The sequence below is a fragment of the Epinephelus lanceolatus genome, chromosome 21 (assembly GCF_041903045.1).
Source record: "Epinephelus lanceolatus isolate andai-2023 chromosome 21, ASM4190304v1, whole genome shotgun sequence".
Classification (NCBI taxonomy): Eukaryota; Metazoa; Chordata; class Actinopteri; order Perciformes; family Serranidae; genus Epinephelus; species Epinephelus lanceolatus.
This window is the reverse complement of record NC_135754.1, coordinates 38059358-38076035: the sequence shown is the minus strand read 5'-3', so window position 1 is coordinate 38076035 and position 16678 is coordinate 38059358. Positions and strand designations below refer to the sequence as shown.

Sequence of the window (16678 nt, the reverse complement as noted above, 5' to 3'; positions counted from 1 at the left end):
AGAGGCAGAATATTTTTACATCTAACTGGGGAAATTAAGGGTTTATATCAACCAAACCAGAGCTGGGGATTGTTGGAACAGTGGAAAGACGAACCAAGGTGGTTTTTATGAGATTTATTTTGTTTCTGTCAACTTTGAATGACGTGTGTCATACGATGATAAAATTACTGTTAATTTAAATGGACTCTGGTGGCTTTGGTGAAAGTAATTTCAGGGCTGTTAAGGTTCGGTGCAATATTCCCCTGAGGGATTATATAAGTCTGTTTCATGGCTGCCGGCTGCTGCGCTCGCACAATACTGAATCAGTTTAAGACACAGCTGTTCCAATAAGTCACTAACACACAACAACATGAGATAACAGGGTTCAGGTTGAAACATACCAAAGTTATCCTTTAATGTTACTGTATTGTTTTTGTTTCGGTCGATATCAAAATTCTACCTTGAGCTTCTACATGAACTACATACATATGTGATCCTGTCTTGTTTGGTGGGCTCTGACAACATATCTCATCTGTATTTAATCATTTCAGACATGACTCTGAATTTATGATGATTGCAACAGACAAAATTACTTCCCAGTGTTTCCACCAGTTGATGCAATAAGGAAACTCAAATGGTGAATGAAACCAGATGCCTTTTTTTTTTTTTGCAAATGAAGATACAAATTTTTATTTGCCTACAGAAAATATAGAACACCTCTGAATTCACAGTGGGATGAAAAGTAACAGTAGTCCCAAAAGTACAGGAGTATAAATACGACTTAAACCCAAACATACACCAGATAAACATTCACAACTTATGTTAGCTTTATAAAATATCAGGCTGCTGTAAACAGGTTTATGTTTTCCTTAAAGGGCAGTTTGGATCTCTTGAAGCTGGGTTGTATGAAGTACTTACACATAGTTGGTGTGTTACCTACAGCAGATGTCAGGCAGCACAGCCCCAGTTTGGAGAAGCAGGCTGGAGTACTGACAAGAAAGCTCATACAACCCCACTTCCAACCCCAGATCCAAACTATCCCTTTAAAGTCTCAGATATTAAATCTATTTTTGGGAGGCAAACATTTTAAAAGCAGCAGTGTCATATTGTTGAATTGTCCCTTAATGATCCAGGAGAAACTGACTTCCACTCATTGTTGCGCTGCTGGTTTTGAAACGATAGTTCCGTTTGCAGGTGAGGTGGGAGGAGACGGGCTTTTGAGTCGTAATGGCTCCCCTGGCACCACCAAGGCAACAACATTCTCCTTCTTGGACAACCAGAAAGCCGGGTAAATCGGCTCCAGGAACTCTGCCTGGTAGTTGTGGATGAGCGTCATGGTTTCATCCACGCCGTAGAAAGCCAGGAGGCCCCTCGAGTAGTCCACGTACACCCCGATACGAGTGAACTTCTCCACATTCAGAGGCGTCTCCACGTCGCTGTGCCAGGCGGAGAAGGTGCGGCCGTTCCACTGGAGGCACCAGGAGAAGTTGTTTCCTGTGATGCAGCTGTTGCTCTCGCTGCCTTTGCGGTCGATGCTCTTGTAGGTCAGACCGACGTGCGTGCCCTCGCCGCTGATGTCTGCCTCGAAGTAGTGGCGCCCCAGATAGAAGCTCTCTGCTGCCAGAACTTGGCGCCAGTGCTCAAACCTCTCGGGTACGTCAGGGTAAGGATGCTGCCACGGCGTGGTGTTGGTCACCTTCCTGTTTTCCTCCGTCAGCCGCAGGAACTTGTGAGCGGTGTCAGCGTCGAAACTCACCTGGGCGGCGTCTGGGGGAGGATTGTGAAAATGTTTACTCATGTTGTAAGTGTGACATAAGACTGTAATCAGGAGGACAAACACCACTGAGGTCATTGGGGTCATATCCTCCATAGTCACAACATAGTAGTCTGACTCGTGACTCTGTACAAAACCACAGTGATGTCATGTTTCGGATGTCTACAGTGTGGCAGTTCATTTAAAGGTCCAGTGTGTAGGATTTAGAGGGTGTATTGGCAGACTTGGAATATAAGTTCAAATAAACACAAGAAGTTTGTGCTCTAGAGAAAGGATCAGCACTCGGTGAATAACCTCCTAAGCCCTATGATAAGCTATTATGGCAAGGCTTAACTATACAAACCAGTGAGCAGTGATAACTAACATGTCTTTGGGGTCATCAGGTGGGAACCTCCTTTCACCAGTGTTTCATCTAGTTGGTCCCACGACACCTCCAGGAGGCTAAACAGTGATCTCTGGCGTCCCAGAGACACTCCCCTAATGCCAGGTCTCACTGCTCCCCGCACCAACCCAACAACCTCCTTTACCTTACTTACACATGGCTTTCTCAGCCCAAACAGCACTGCCACCTTCAACAAACCCAGGCTCCATACATGCGAGCTCCAGGTAGAGACAGTGCTGATACTACCTTTACTAGCACATTCACCATACTCTATTTCACACGCTACATAGCATAACTCCAATATAAGCTAAAGTTAAAGGAGATAGATAAACTCACAGGCTTTCTCAGCCCAAACAGTACTGCCACCTTCAACAAACCCAGGCTAAAGTATGTTTTCTTTAGCGTGTAATCACCTGTAAATAAGGATCGTTGTGTGTTTTCATTACCTTAAAATGAGCTGTTTATATCTACATAAGCAGCAGGTCCTTGTCTACAGAGATTGCCATGTTGTTTCTACAGTAGCCCACTACGGACAAACCAGTCAGTCAGTACGCTTACATGTACAGTGAAGTGGAGCTGCAGTCACAGCTGGACGAGGACATCTAACTGGCCTACTGTCCTTGTCCCAGTATGCAAGCACAGGAGGGGAATCCATTTATTGAGCCAAGTATGTGCGACTCCTCTACGATAGGTGGAGATATGCCCCCTTTCAGCTTGTTAGTATTGGACCTTTTTCCTGTTGACCTATTACGTCACAGACCAAACAATGGACAAACAAGTTAGCTACGGTTAGCTAGCAGCTAACTGCTATCATGGTGGACAACTTTACAGCTCTGTACATTTGGTCCATCTAAAAATGCACAGCTCTGGACCAGTAAACAACAAAACCGGTTGTTCTTTAGCGAGACATCACTCTGTTTCCAGCTGCTTTTTAGGCACCAAACGTAGGTTTTTCTTTGTCAAGCAGTTGTTGTTTTTCCAACAGACATAGTGCCACAAAAAGCAAATGTTTTTTTATTGAGACATGCTGCTCTTCCAGCTGGAATTGTGGTTGCAAAACCAAACATGTTAGGCCAAAACATGATCGTTATCTGACCATAAAGTGATTTTTGTGCCTAAACCTAACCACAGCCTTGTTGACACGCAACACGTCTCAACATATCCACATAATAATGTAGAAATGTAATGTATCTGTGGTTTGTACAAGAGTACAATGCGTTTTTTTCTGGTTGAGGATGTCAGTTCTTCCACTGCTGACGTTCTTGATAATGTTATTGCAGTAAAATTAAACTTGGCACATTATTTTCTTCATATTGCAAATATGGCTGATATTTCATTGAGTGAAGGGTTCAGTGGTGTCAGGGAGGAGGGACTACCTCAGTGTTTCTATAAGCTCCTCTACAGCCATGACTGCAGTATCTCATGGTCATATTCAAACATAAAACACTTACACTTGAGGAAGTCTGCGTGTGTCTCTGGATCTGGTATGGACATATTCTGTTTGGCTGCAACTATTTCATGAACTGTCGTCTTTATTCCAATTTTATCTGCAATGAAAGAGAACACATGTCAGTCTCTGGTTACACAGTCTGGTTTCATTTGCATACAATTTGTCTCCGCATCACAGAGAAACAAGTGTGTGCTGTTTTTCAGCTTCTGTAGGCGACACACAGAAGAGGTGTGTCAGAGGCACTCGGGTTGTTTGTTAGCATATTTATTATCTTCAGCTGAGCTGAGCGGCTGCGACAGGCTGAGCATTCCTCACATGTGTGAACACGCTCAGACAGCTATCTGTTCATGTGTGGTTTAATGTGATTCCACCCAGCAGCAGAGGTGGGACCAAGTCATCGTTACATAGGTCACAAGTCTCAAGTCTTTGCACTTAAGTCAAGACTGCCAGCAGCTTTGTTTCCTGTGATAGCTTTTCTTACCATTCTTGCAGATCTCTTTAACTTTCTCTATGTAAGAGGACACGAGCATGGCACACAGCTCCTCTGTGGAGCCGACGATCACGCGGCTGAAGGAATTCAGACGGTCCGTCAGGCCGATGTAGATCCCAGGCAGAGAGATATCAGTGGCTTCTTTCTTCCACTCTGAGTACTCCTGTGAACAAACACAGACATTCAGGAGTGAGATGGATCTTTGCAGCCTGCAGGCATGACTTTGTGCCTTGAGACAAACTATGGCTTCTTATTTCTGAGCCTCTGTGTATTTTTGGGATAATTTTGTCTCCTTTTAGGTCATTGAGTGACTTTTTCATTATTTTGTATCTCCTTGTGGTTCTTTTGTGTATCTATGGGCTTATTTTACCCGTTTTGTAGTTATTTTGTGGCTCGTTGAGATAATTTTTTGCCCTTTTTGATCATTTTGAGTGTCTTTTTATACATTTTGCATCTCTTTGTGATAGTTTTGAGTCTTTTCCTGGTCATTTTGTGTTAACTTGGGATACATTTTGTAAGTGAAGGCTAGGGGGCCCTGAGTCTGTGCCCATTCAGTAATCCACCCATGGCCTGGCACATAGGACCATAAAGTCTCTAGCCTCCGGGTTTACTGTCAGGGTATGTGGCTCACTGAATATGTGCAGTAGTGTTTCTGTCGTTGGCTCCAAGCATCTCATAGACTTTACATTTTGATGGCGTCACAGATTTTTTTGAGCATTGTGTTTCTCGGCTTGATGCAGTTTTACAGATATAAAACCTCCATGGACCAAATATTCATAATAGAAAGAGTCATAATTGACTTTGTTTGCAGTTGGAGGTGTCAACAGTTTTAATGACGTCTTGTTATAGCAGTGGTCTGTGGGGAAAATGCTTTTTGGGCAGTGGGGGATTTTTTTTTTCTGCAATAACTTGAGTGACCACTGGGAAATACTAGAAGCAAACCTGAACAGCGTTCCTGGGGCCCTGGTGTAAACGCTGATGCGTCCTGATGTGACCCCGACAAGGACTACGTCATCACCTCAGGACATGGTGGTTGTTTTGGTGCCAGCATGCTAACACTCTATAACTTCCCCATTTTAAGACAAGTTGGACAAAGTGTTGTGTGATCGTCCATCGTTTTGCCTTAAGGAAGAAGACGTGTTGAATTCTGCTGACAGCAATATGACAACTGTACTGAGCCATGTGCTAATGTGACTAGTGAGCATGCTGGTGAGAGTGTGGACGTAATAATGGCGTGCTGGGCCCTTAACTCTCTCAGGTGAGTGACATAGGCAGCAACAAAATCTGAACACAAGTGATCAGCTGAAGACGAATGATAGACACAGGTGTGAACGCTGATGTGTCTTGGCTTGTGTTTGGATCACTGAAACGTGTGTTAATACCAGGCGTAAACAGGCTCTCTGACTTCACCCTAAGGTAAGGTAAGGTAAGGTAAGGTAAACTTTAAAGTCCTCGAGGGGCAATTTGAGATACAGTCATCATGAGAACAACAAAACAGACAGTACATAACATAACACAGAATCCAGTATCACACACTGTCAGGGGTCAATCATGGACATCAGTGGTCACTGCTGGTTAAGATAAGTGATAGACGGGACAAAGGACGATCTGCAACGCTTAGTGCTACTTTTAGGAAGGCAAAACCTCCGCCCTGATGGGAACATCTAAAACTCAACATGGAGGGGCTGTTGAGAGTCTGAGCTTTAGAGGTGACCCTCTCTTCATACAGATGCTGGAGGTTATTCAAAGTAACACCAGTGATCTTGTTCTTGTTTTTTAGGCTCAGATGACCAAACCAACAGACGATGTTCTCCGACCCAGGTGGTGTTTCTGTTACCTGTAAGAAATCCACATCATTTTTGTTCTTGGAGAGCTTCTCCATCTGCCCCTGCGTCTTCTTCAGCTCTGTGCACCTCTGCTCCAGGTGGACCCGGATGCCCTCGGCCTGCCTCAGCGCCTGCTTCTCCTCGCCCTCCAGGATCTCCGTCACCTCCCGCTTTGCCCTCTCCACCACCGCCTGCAGCTCCTCGAACTGGCTCTCAATCACCGCTCGCACCTCGGTCACAGATTGCTGCGGGAGAGTCAAGTTTTATTTGTACAGCTCAGACCTTTGATTCAGACATGGGAAAACTCCCCTGAAAACTTTTAGTTTCAGATCACAGTGTGGGCGGAGCATTCTTTACACTGTGAGTCAGTAAGCGATGCATATCAAAAGCTCCGACAGGTAACAGGGCAGGAATGCATCAGGTCACATGATAATGTGACATAACTGCCAGCTCAGTGGGGGAACGCTTCGTTGCTTCACTACCACCTGAAAACACTGGTTTCCTCCCACGCCTCAGGCGGTGCAGCTTAGGTGGCTTCTCACCGCAGGGCTTATAGGATGGTGTCATCTGAGACAAGAATAGCTGCTGCCAGCTGTTATTTCATTAAGTATTGTGACATCCCTGTGACACAGGTGAGCTCAGTTCACATTCGTCACACTGGTGTGTTTACCTCAATAGAAACTGTGTTGAGCTGAAGTTTGTTGATGGCGTTCTCTCCCGCCGTCACCGTCTTCACCATCTCCGTCTGCTTCTCTCTCAGCTCCCTCTGTGAACAAACACAGATCAGAACAGAAACCACAACCATGCTGTCATGCTGAAAATATGCCCGATCCTAACAGTGAATGTATTCAGCAGATGTAAACATTTAGGTTGTTTCTGCAGGAAAACGGTGTTTCCCAGTTTCCTCTCCTTTCTGTACGAGGTGGAGGGTGGAGGGTGGAGGGGGGTCACACATCCTACTCTACTCTCTGATATCTGTAGACTTCAGAGCGTGGACTTGTCTGAATTCCTCGGGCAGGTTCAGGCGACTCCGGAGTTGAGGCTGGAGTCAAGGTAAATTCTTTTCCATGAAGTTTAGACCCTGAGGGGAACACTGCATCTCCACTGGTTGAGACTGTGACAGGGCATCACGTTTGTGCCTGTTACCAACCTGACATCCCCAAAATTATTATATATACACACCCTACAGCTGAATCACATTGTCTGAGGAATGTCACATAGGGAGGGGTACAAGACGGGGATGCCGTCTCTCCTCACTCCTCTTTGTAACAACAAAGTGTCAGTGAGTTATGCGAGTTATGCGACGAATGCCCACGATGCAGTTGGAGTTGAAGAACATTTGTCAAAACAGGCAAAAATCAATATCAGTTTATTTGCAGATGATCTTTTGATGTATGTGTCACAAGGTGGAAGTGATAGTTTTATTGTGTTTAATCTTTTCAGTGTGTTTTATCGTGCATGTTTTTATTGTGCTTGGTTTTACTGGCAGAGGGGAGGGCTTCAGACTTCAGCGATAAAGGTGCTGAAAAAAAGAGGCCAGGTGTGTCGGTTCGGGAAGGACAGCCAGAGAGAATACTCGAGAGGACGGCTTGAGGGGAGCAGAGAAAGCGCGAAGGAAGCAGCACTGTTGACAGTGGTGAGACAACACCACGTTGGAAGCAGCAGAGTGGTTGGCAGTCTATCCAGGGGTGGCCCACCAAGAGAGGCTGGTGCAGAGGAGCGACCAGTGGCCTCAGCACTTCGGTGCTTCGTACCTGTCAGGCAGAGTCAATATCATCCCCTCACAGAGCCGGAGAGCCACCATTTTAGACGTGCGCATGTGCAAGTCAAGAGAGCGGGTATCTGTCAGTCATTTTTAATGTGGCTAATCAAAGGTTCACAATCCCCTGTCAGTCAAAAACTTTACTTCACAGTAGTGGGAGTAGTCAACATTTCAACTAGCTAGCTATGCTAGTGCTAACTAGCGTCTGCGTATCAACTCCCCGATCATAATGGAATACAGTAACTTCAACCACTGCTCATTTTAGAAGGACCACCATGAGAAAATGTGTTCTTTGTTTCAATGATTGCGCAGTGAACTAACAATGAATTATGGTTGTTTGTTTCTGGCTGCCAGCATTAGCTAGCACACTGGCTAGGTTAGCTAAAAAGTTTGGAGTGGTCCTCCTAAAGTGAACTGTAGTGAAAGTTGTTATATTCTCTATTGATCCATGATTCAGGAGCTGATAAGGAGACAGCTTTAGCTAGCAGGCTAGCGCGCTAGGTAGTAGCAAAGTTTTCTATTTCTGCATTAAACAAAAATTTATGAGCGCAAGGCTCATAATGTTATTTTTACAGTAACGATCTTAAATATGTATTTAGCAATCCGTCCGTACAACAAACAACTCAAGAGTCTGATACTCGCGCATGTGCACGTCTGAAACAGTGGTGGGTCTCCGGCGCTGCAGGTGGATGTTTCTCAGCAGAGTTGAGAGCTCGATCTGCCTGATTACGTGACATGGGTGTAGCGCGTCATAGTGCTGTGGACCAGTGGCTGCCGGCTGTCTTTGTTACAGGTTGCCTGTGGATGCGCGGACTTCAGACACAGAAGAATGGAGCGCTGCAACACCATTTTGGCAAGAGCCTGCTGCCAGATAACTGGACCAAGGTCAGCTGATTGTTTTAATTCTCGTTTTACATTTTTACATGGGCCTGTTATGTTTTTTTATGACTCTTGCTTTGTTTTTAATAAATAATATTTTAGTATTTTAACTTAATTTCTTTTAGGGTCTTATCTACACCACTGGTGGGTCTGCACTGTAATTATTTTAATTTTTGGAATAAATTATTTTTCAGCTTGACTTGCACTGTGTGGTTATTTCAGTGTTGTTCTCCAACCGATTTTAAAATCTACTCGGTATACCCTACCCCCTCTTACATATACACTGCCTGGCCAAAAAAAAAGTCGCCATCTGGATTTAACTAAGCAAATAGGTACGAGCCTCCTGTTGGATAATTACTGCATGGGCGATTATCTTTCAGCTGGCAACAAGTTATTTAACCCCAACTGGTGCAATGAGTTGCTTCTCATTTCCTAAACAACCATGTCGAAAGACACATCCCGTGGTCGTGGAAAAGATGTTAGTCTGTTTGAGAAGGGTCAAATCATTGGCATGCATCAAGCAGAGAAAACATCTAAGGAGATTGCAGAAACTACTAAAATTGGGTTAAGAACTGTCCAACGCATTATTAAAAACTGGAAGGATAGTGGGGACCCATCGTCTTCGAGGAAGAAATGTGGCCGGAAAAAAATCCTCAATGATCGTGATCGGCGATCACTTAAACGTTTGGTGAGATCAAATCGAGGAAAAACAACAGTGGAACTCAGGGCTATGTTTAATAGTGAAAGTAAGAGCATTTCCACACGCACAATGCGAAGGGAACTCAAGGGATTGGGATTGAACAGCTGTGTAGCCTTAAGAAAACCACTAATCAGTGAGGCTAACTGAAAAAAAAGGCTTCAATTTGCTAGGGAGCATAAAGATTGGACTCTGGAGCAATGGAAGAAGGTCATGTGGTCTGATGAGTCCAGATTTACCCTGTTCCAGAGTGATGGGCGCATCAGGGTAAGAAGAGAGGCAGATGAAGTGATGCACCCATCATGCCTAGTGCCTACTGTACAAGCCTGTGGGGGCAGTGTTATGATCTGGGGTTGCTGCAGTTGGTCAGGTCTAGGTTCAGCAACAGTATGTGCTCAAAGAATGAGGTCAGCTGACTACCTGAATATACTGAATGACCAGGTTATTCCATCAATGGATTTTTTCTTCCCTGATGGCACGGGCATATTCCAAGATGACAATGCCAGGATTCATCGGGCTCAAATTGTGAAAGACTGGTTCAGGGAGCATGAGACATCATTTTCACACATGGATTGGCCACCACAGAGTCCAGACCTTAACCCCATTGGGAATCTTTGGGATGTGCTGGAGAAGGCTTTGCGCAGCGGTCAGACTCTACCATCATCAATGCAAGATCTTGGTGAAAAATTAATGCAACACTGGATGGAAATAAATCTTGTGACATTGCAGAAGCTTATCGAAACAATGACACAACGAATGCGTGCCGTAATCAAAGCTAAAGGCGGTCCAACGAAATATTAGAGTGTATGACCTTTTTTTTTGGTGGTGACTTTTTTTTTGGCCAGGCAGTGTATAATAAACTTGGAAAAATCTGTGCCTGCTTAACTGAAGTGTAAATAAATATTTCATCTCAGAGTAGAAACTAATATTTGTGAGTGTTTGTGCCCATATGCACCTGCACTCAGCCTGGTATGGATTCATATTGATGACGTGAGTCTATTCTCAAAACCACCTGTCAGTATCCATTTTTCTTAAGTTAAAAAGTCTAAATACTATAAAATGTACAGTAAAAACTCATCAACCTGACTTCACAAAGCCACGTTAGCACTCAGTGAGTATAATCTGTATAATCAGACCTGTATCTGCCTCCAAAGATCACAAACTTGTCTTTGATATGTTCTTCATCTGTGTTTATTTAACTCATCCACCACTTTAAGCTCTGGATGATTTGTAGTGACACGAGGCCGAAGCAGGAGCAGAGCTCAGTGAGAACATCAGCAGAAATACCTCAGTGCTAAACAGGTACAGCAGATCTGCTGTTTGGCACTGTGACAAGAAATATCTGTTTTATTTTATTAGAGGTGAGAACCTAACAGCTGCTCATCTTTTATATCCAGAGGGAATCTGTCGCAATTAGCTGCTGTGGTTTATGTCTCTTGGATCACATTTAGTCACAGTGTTGGAGAATAAATACCCAACAATTAAAAACACAGAAGGTCGTTTTGAATCCTCAGACTCGAGATGAAAAAAATATTCAGTCTGCTGCTGTGAAGAGGAGCAAACTGTTATCTTAAGATCACATGTCCACGTTTGGTCATGGACTTTCCACGTCCACATATGACGTCCAAGGTACCCTGGGTGTGTTGGTTGTTGACGTTCTGGGACGCCGTGTCAACTTCAGCCTGTTACATGCATTGTCTGTTTTCAAAATACACTTCTGTTTTCACAGGAAATGTACAGTTTGATACAGTCTCTTTCAAAATAAAAGCACTACGTCGGCACAACACTGTGAATTGAGATTTTTCCCCCTTCAACTACAAACGCTCGTGGTTACGTTTAGCTAACGGACACATGGATGGTATTAGGAAAAGAGGGCAGGGTTTGGCTTTATGATCTTACAGGAAGCGTATTTTGCCAACGTGAAAGCTTTTTTCATCTGTGTCTGACACCAGGCGTCACTGCCCAAGCACCGGATTTCGGCGACTTTGGAGTGAGACCGGGTGTATGACTTTGTCACCTGGAGGTGGAGAGAATGGTGGATGGTGTGACACCTTGGCACCACGCCTGGGCTGCAGACCGCTCTTTCAGGTCCTGTTTATACGACAACGATTTCAACTGAAAACAGTAAACTTTAGTTGCGTTTTAGCCGATCGTTTACACGACAGCTGCGTTTTGGGTGCCTGAAAATGCAACGTTTTGAAAACGGGTTCCGGAGTGCAATTTTTTTGGAAACGGCAGCGTCTCCATTGTCATGTAAACTTGCAATATGCAGTTCCTCTGAAAACAGAGACTTTTCGCACATGCTCATTACGGTTCCAGTCACTAGGCATGCGCAAGAAAGTCGACCATCACAACAACAATGGCGGACTCCCGAGCTCTGCTTGTGCTGCTCACCCTGTTGAATTTATCAATGCTTCCCCATCATACTGTAGATTTACTGTAGCTACTCCACCTCGTCGTCCGCCCAGACAAACGTTCATGCGGCTGCCATTTGGTTTGTTTATACAGAAGGAAACGTAAGCGTCACACCGCCAACTACTGGCCTGGCATGTATACTGCAGCGTTTTTGGTCATTTTTGCGGTCCGTGTGCACAGTGATTGTTATCAAAATGTTCTTGTCTAAACGCAGAACATTTTCAAAACGAAAATGAGAAACGATTCGGTTTTCAGTGGATCGTTTTCGTGTAAACGTGGCCTGAGACCAACAAACAACAAAAGCAGTTGTTTTTTAGTGAGACATTGCTCCGTCTTCCAGTAGCTTTTAAGCCCCTGAATGTGGGTGACTTCAACACCAACCCATCGCTATTTTTACAGCAGCAATGGCAACATGATAAGCAGTTGTTTTTAACAGACATTGCTGCGTTTCCAGCAGGATTGTGGCCCAAAAGTGGGTTTCTAAGCAAATACGTAATCTTTTCCAAACTATTTCTACCTAAACATAACCACAAATTAGCGTAGTCATGTCCGCTAAATAATAATGTACGAATATATCTGTGATTTGCAGAAATGTTCAATGCCAACATTTTTTCTTGCACCTGGTTTGACAGGAAGCAGATTTATGCCCCTGCAACCACAGCAGCAGTGCACAGTAGAAACAGTTGTATAATGAGCTCTATGAAAAGAGGATTTTTAGTGTGTAAATGTGGAAGGTGAACTCTGAACAGGAAGTCATCTCACTCTATTGTCTTCATGTCTAATGTCTGCTCTGTGGAAATGAACCTCTTTGAACGGGAAGAGCTGAAAATGTGAGATGATTTCCTCTTCAGCAGAATCTATTTACATATAAACTTCAGTATTTCCCTTCTTGTTTTCTATTCAAACACAATCACAGATTTCCTCACACAGGTCATCAACAGCAGCAGCCGTGAACTCAAAGTGGCGTTTGTGGTATTTTCACCTATATTCCCAAACACCTTCCCGACACTACAGGCCTCCCAACTCTGTTTGCTTTACGGCTCTAATGAAGCACTTTGAGGTTTTGCAACAAAACACTCTGCAAATAACAGGTGGAGGCTAAAAGCTGCAGGAACCTGGAGTGGACTGTTGAACCTGAGGGTCAGGAACTGTCAGAAAGAGAGACGAATGACTCTTTAGCTGAAGCTCGAGCTTTTTCTGTGCGTCAGAGGGGAGAAATAGATCCGAGCGTTGAGTTTCCAGAGCGCTGGAAAACCAAAATATCTTGTTAATCACACAGAGCGAGCCCGTGATTTGATGACCTTTACAGAGGATATAAATCAGAATTACTCTCCTAATTGGGATTAAAGTGATCAGAGCTGCAATGTTGGACATGTGAGAACAACTGTGATGCATTTTGAAGATCCCCTCTCCTCTGGTGCTGAAGGTTACATCCATCAGAGCCTCTCAGTTTGACATACATCTCTCTCCAATGTGAGAGCAGCAGCGTGGGGACGATTTAACAATGATTTCAGAGCAACTGAGATTAACTGAGATTAACGGCACTTGTTTTGATGTTGGAAAACTTTATTTATTACTCGAAGGCAGTTATTTAAGTCCTCATGACCGCTCACACTGTAATGGACTCAGCCTTCTTTGCCACAGATTGAAAAATCGATAGCAACAGAAAACACACACACAGATGTCAGATAACAAAACCACTCTGGAGGCCGGGTGTAATCTGAGACTGGTGTGCGCAAAGACTGCTGCAGCTAAGTATGATTCATAATAATCACTGTCTGATTAATAATTCAGTTTATAAAATGACAAACTCTGTCTGTAAATTACTATTTTGTCCAATTAAGAGTCCAAATAAATCCAAAGATATTTAATTTACAACTATGTAAAGCAGAGATGTGATGTGGAACCAGTGAATTTGTGACATTTCGCTTGATAAATGATTTCAGATTGCAGTTTCTGACCTGAGGGTCAGGGTCCAAGAAGTTTTTTTTTCCAGACTTCTCAGCTTTTGTTTCCTGTGAAATAGTGGCTACTCTGACCTCTGCGGGTTTCTGAAAATCCTTCAAAGAGGATAAATCTGTTAAGAAAAAATGACTCTTTAGTTTGTGTCCACGCTGAGAAACAACCTGTGATGAGGGTCTGTTTTAATAATTTAAAACATTTAGATTTATAAACCAGAACTTCTGAAAGGGAAATGACAGAGAATTTAAGAAAAACTTGCCTCTATCTGACTGCGAGCCTCCGTCACAGGCACGGTGTTGTGGCCCTTGTGCTCCTCCGTCACACAGTCCTGACAGACGCAGCAGGTGTCAGCGCAGCAGTAAAGCTCCAGGGGCCAGTTGTGGCTCTCACAGGTCCGTCTCTCAATGTCCCTGAGCGGCTCCACCAGTCGGTGGTTGTTGAACTTGGGGTTCTCCAGGTGAGGCCGGAGGTGAGCCTCGCAGTACGACACCAGGCAGGTGAGGCAGGACTTGAGGGCCCTGCAGGGGCTCTCAATGCAGGAGTCGCACACCACATCGTCGGGGCCGAGAGGTTCTGCCTTCACCTCCTCTTCTTTTACCTCTTCTTCTTTTGCTCTGTTTTTCACCTCTCCATCTGTCTGCTCCTTCTCCTCCTTCTGCTCCTCAACCTCAGGCTTCTTGGGGTCCTCAGACTCCTTCAGGTCTTCTTGGATTTTGGTCTCCTCTGCAGCCTTAGGGTCCGGACTCTGCTCCTCTTTACTCTTGATCACAGCTTCAGCCTCTGTCCCGTTCTGTTTGGGAGCGTCTGCAGGCTTGTCCGGGCTCTGGAGACACTGAGGACATCCTTTACTTTTGTCCCCGAGACAGGAGCCACACACAGAGTGACTGCAGGCTGCCGGCTTGTCTCCACTGAGCGCACCTGAGCAGATGCCACACAGCTGCTGCTGCTGGTTGGAGGTGGGAGCCTCTGTATCTGCCATGTCTTCAGCCTGTTTCTGTCAGCCCGGCCTCACTTCCACTCCTCTTATGCTCTCTGAGAATAACTGGCTCAGCCACTTTTGTCAGCCGGTAGTTCCTGGATCACACTGAGGAGCCTGGGAGGCCACACCTAGAGGATGTGAACAGTCATGGCTCGTAGTTTCAGTCTAAAAGCTCTCCGCCCCCTCAGCCCTCAGCAGTGATACACCCCCACGCACAATCACTGCCCTCCCCTTCCCTGGAAGAGACAGAAGCCGCAGGGTGGAGCCCGCACTGTAAACCAGGAACACAGAGGTGTAGAGTTGCGTTCCCCAACATGCACTGTGTTTGGACTGAAACTGATTGTTGATTGTTTTAATCTCACCTCACACACAGACTCAGTGCTCCTCTGATGTCTCTGTCTCGGCCTGATTGAACTGTCCTGATGAAACTGAGGAAATCATGTCTGCAGCCGTTTGTCTGTCTGTTCCTCTGCTTCCTCTCTTACATCATGTGAGCATTGAAACTGCTCCAAAGTTCAAGTGGAAAATCCAGTGAAAATGTAAATACAGAGTGAATGAAGTAAATGAGAGCAGATGCTGCCACCAAGTGACCACAGCCTGACGTCAACAGAGAAACACAGAAGTGAAGATGAAGTGACTCATGTCTTCCTCCTCATTTAGGGCAGCTGTCATGTGGTCATGTGATTAATCACATGTGTGTTCAGCCAATCAGAGACATGGGTGTGACCTCTGGCTGCCCCACTTTTTTGTTTTAAAAAAATCTTTACATCACTACATGTTTTATTTGTGACTTTATTCTGCAAAGGCCAAAAGGATTTTAAAGGAACACGTCACCCACAAAGTTCCCATTTACTGTGTGTGACGTTGTCATGGAGACAACTTTGTTGTTCTCACTTCACGGTGAACAAAAGGTCCAAAAACACACAGAAATATTTGATATACGTTTCTTCCCTGTTCCAAAACCAAAATCAGACCCTGAAAAGTGTAGGGTTAGCTAATGTTAGCTAGCTACTGAAGATATAGCCTACTGAATGTATACACATGCTGCTTTTGCTTTGTAATGATTCTAACAGTGAAACAAAGAGCGACCCTGCTGTACAGGAACCAGTGAAGGGAAGCAGGGAAACTTTGCTCATATTCAACCAGCTGTGTGTCATCACAGTGTGTGCAGATGAACGTTGTTGGTTCACTTTAACACTGTGATCTGTTGCCTATACACACAAACACATGCCATTTCACTGACACCGTACTTGGGGACACACGTGTGTTTGAACTCTGCTTGTGCCTCCTGTTGAGCAGAGTTCAGACAGTTGCTTTGAACAGAGTGTACCTAATAAAGTGGTCGCTGAGTGGATAATGTCAATGGATCAAATGATGAGGTCACAATGTGAAAGGAGCATGAATAAAACCAATGAATGTGTTCAGACTCAGTGTTTAAAGTGTGTTCTGCTGCAAAAAAATCTATTAACACTGCTTGAAGTATTTTTACACCACAAACAAAATTTAATGAAAAGCTTTATTGTTATGTCTCAGTAAATCCACAATTTTAAATATAGCTCTCGATATGTTTTGATTAAACCATGGAGAGTTTAATTTACGTGAATAAATGTTCAATTATTTAATGAGGAATGTCACTAAAAGAAGAACCTCATACAGGCAGCTCAGACGTTTGTGTCAATAAAGGCAAAAAAACATTTCTGAAATTATGAAATTTATTAACAGAAAAACAAACACGCTGAGACGCCTCTTTGTGCTGATGTGCTGCAGCTACAGTGAAGTCAAGGAGCTGAACATTTACAGCAGCAGCATTAAACACAGAGGGTTAACTAACACAGGAAGTTAACTTGAGAGGTTTTGTTTGTTCAGTATTTAAAACACACACATTTTATTCCATTAAAACTTAAGAGACTGTTTTGTTACAGTAACACGACTGAGGAACACTCCTCTCCATCTGATTAAAGGCAGTAGAGTTGACGAGAAGATCATCGGCCTCATGCAGAAACTTTCTCTTAAATTTCTCTTAATTTTCAAAACCATCCCAGTCTGCTCATCTGCAGCTGTGCTGAGTGATGAATCCCACTTG

General features: G+C 44.2%; 1 protein-coding gene across 1 annotated transcript; it reads right to left on the bottom strand.

The window, feature by feature from the left end:
* Positions 1–396: 396 nt before the first annotated feature.
* On the bottom strand, positions 397–15226 carry trim16 (tripartite motif containing 16). The gene is made up of 6 exons (XM_078163030.1): positions 13876–15226; positions 6572–6667; positions 5913–6146; positions 4067–4238; positions 3587–3682; positions 397–1746 (listed from the first exon to the last, which is right to left on the bottom strand). The coding sequence occupies exons 1-6, from the start codon at positions 14593–14595 to the stop codon at positions 1130–1132; spliced, it is 1935 nt and encodes a 644-aa protein (XP_078019156.1). The 5' UTR covers positions 14596–15226; the 3' UTR covers positions 397–1129.
* Positions 15227–16678: the final 1452 nt, after the last annotated feature.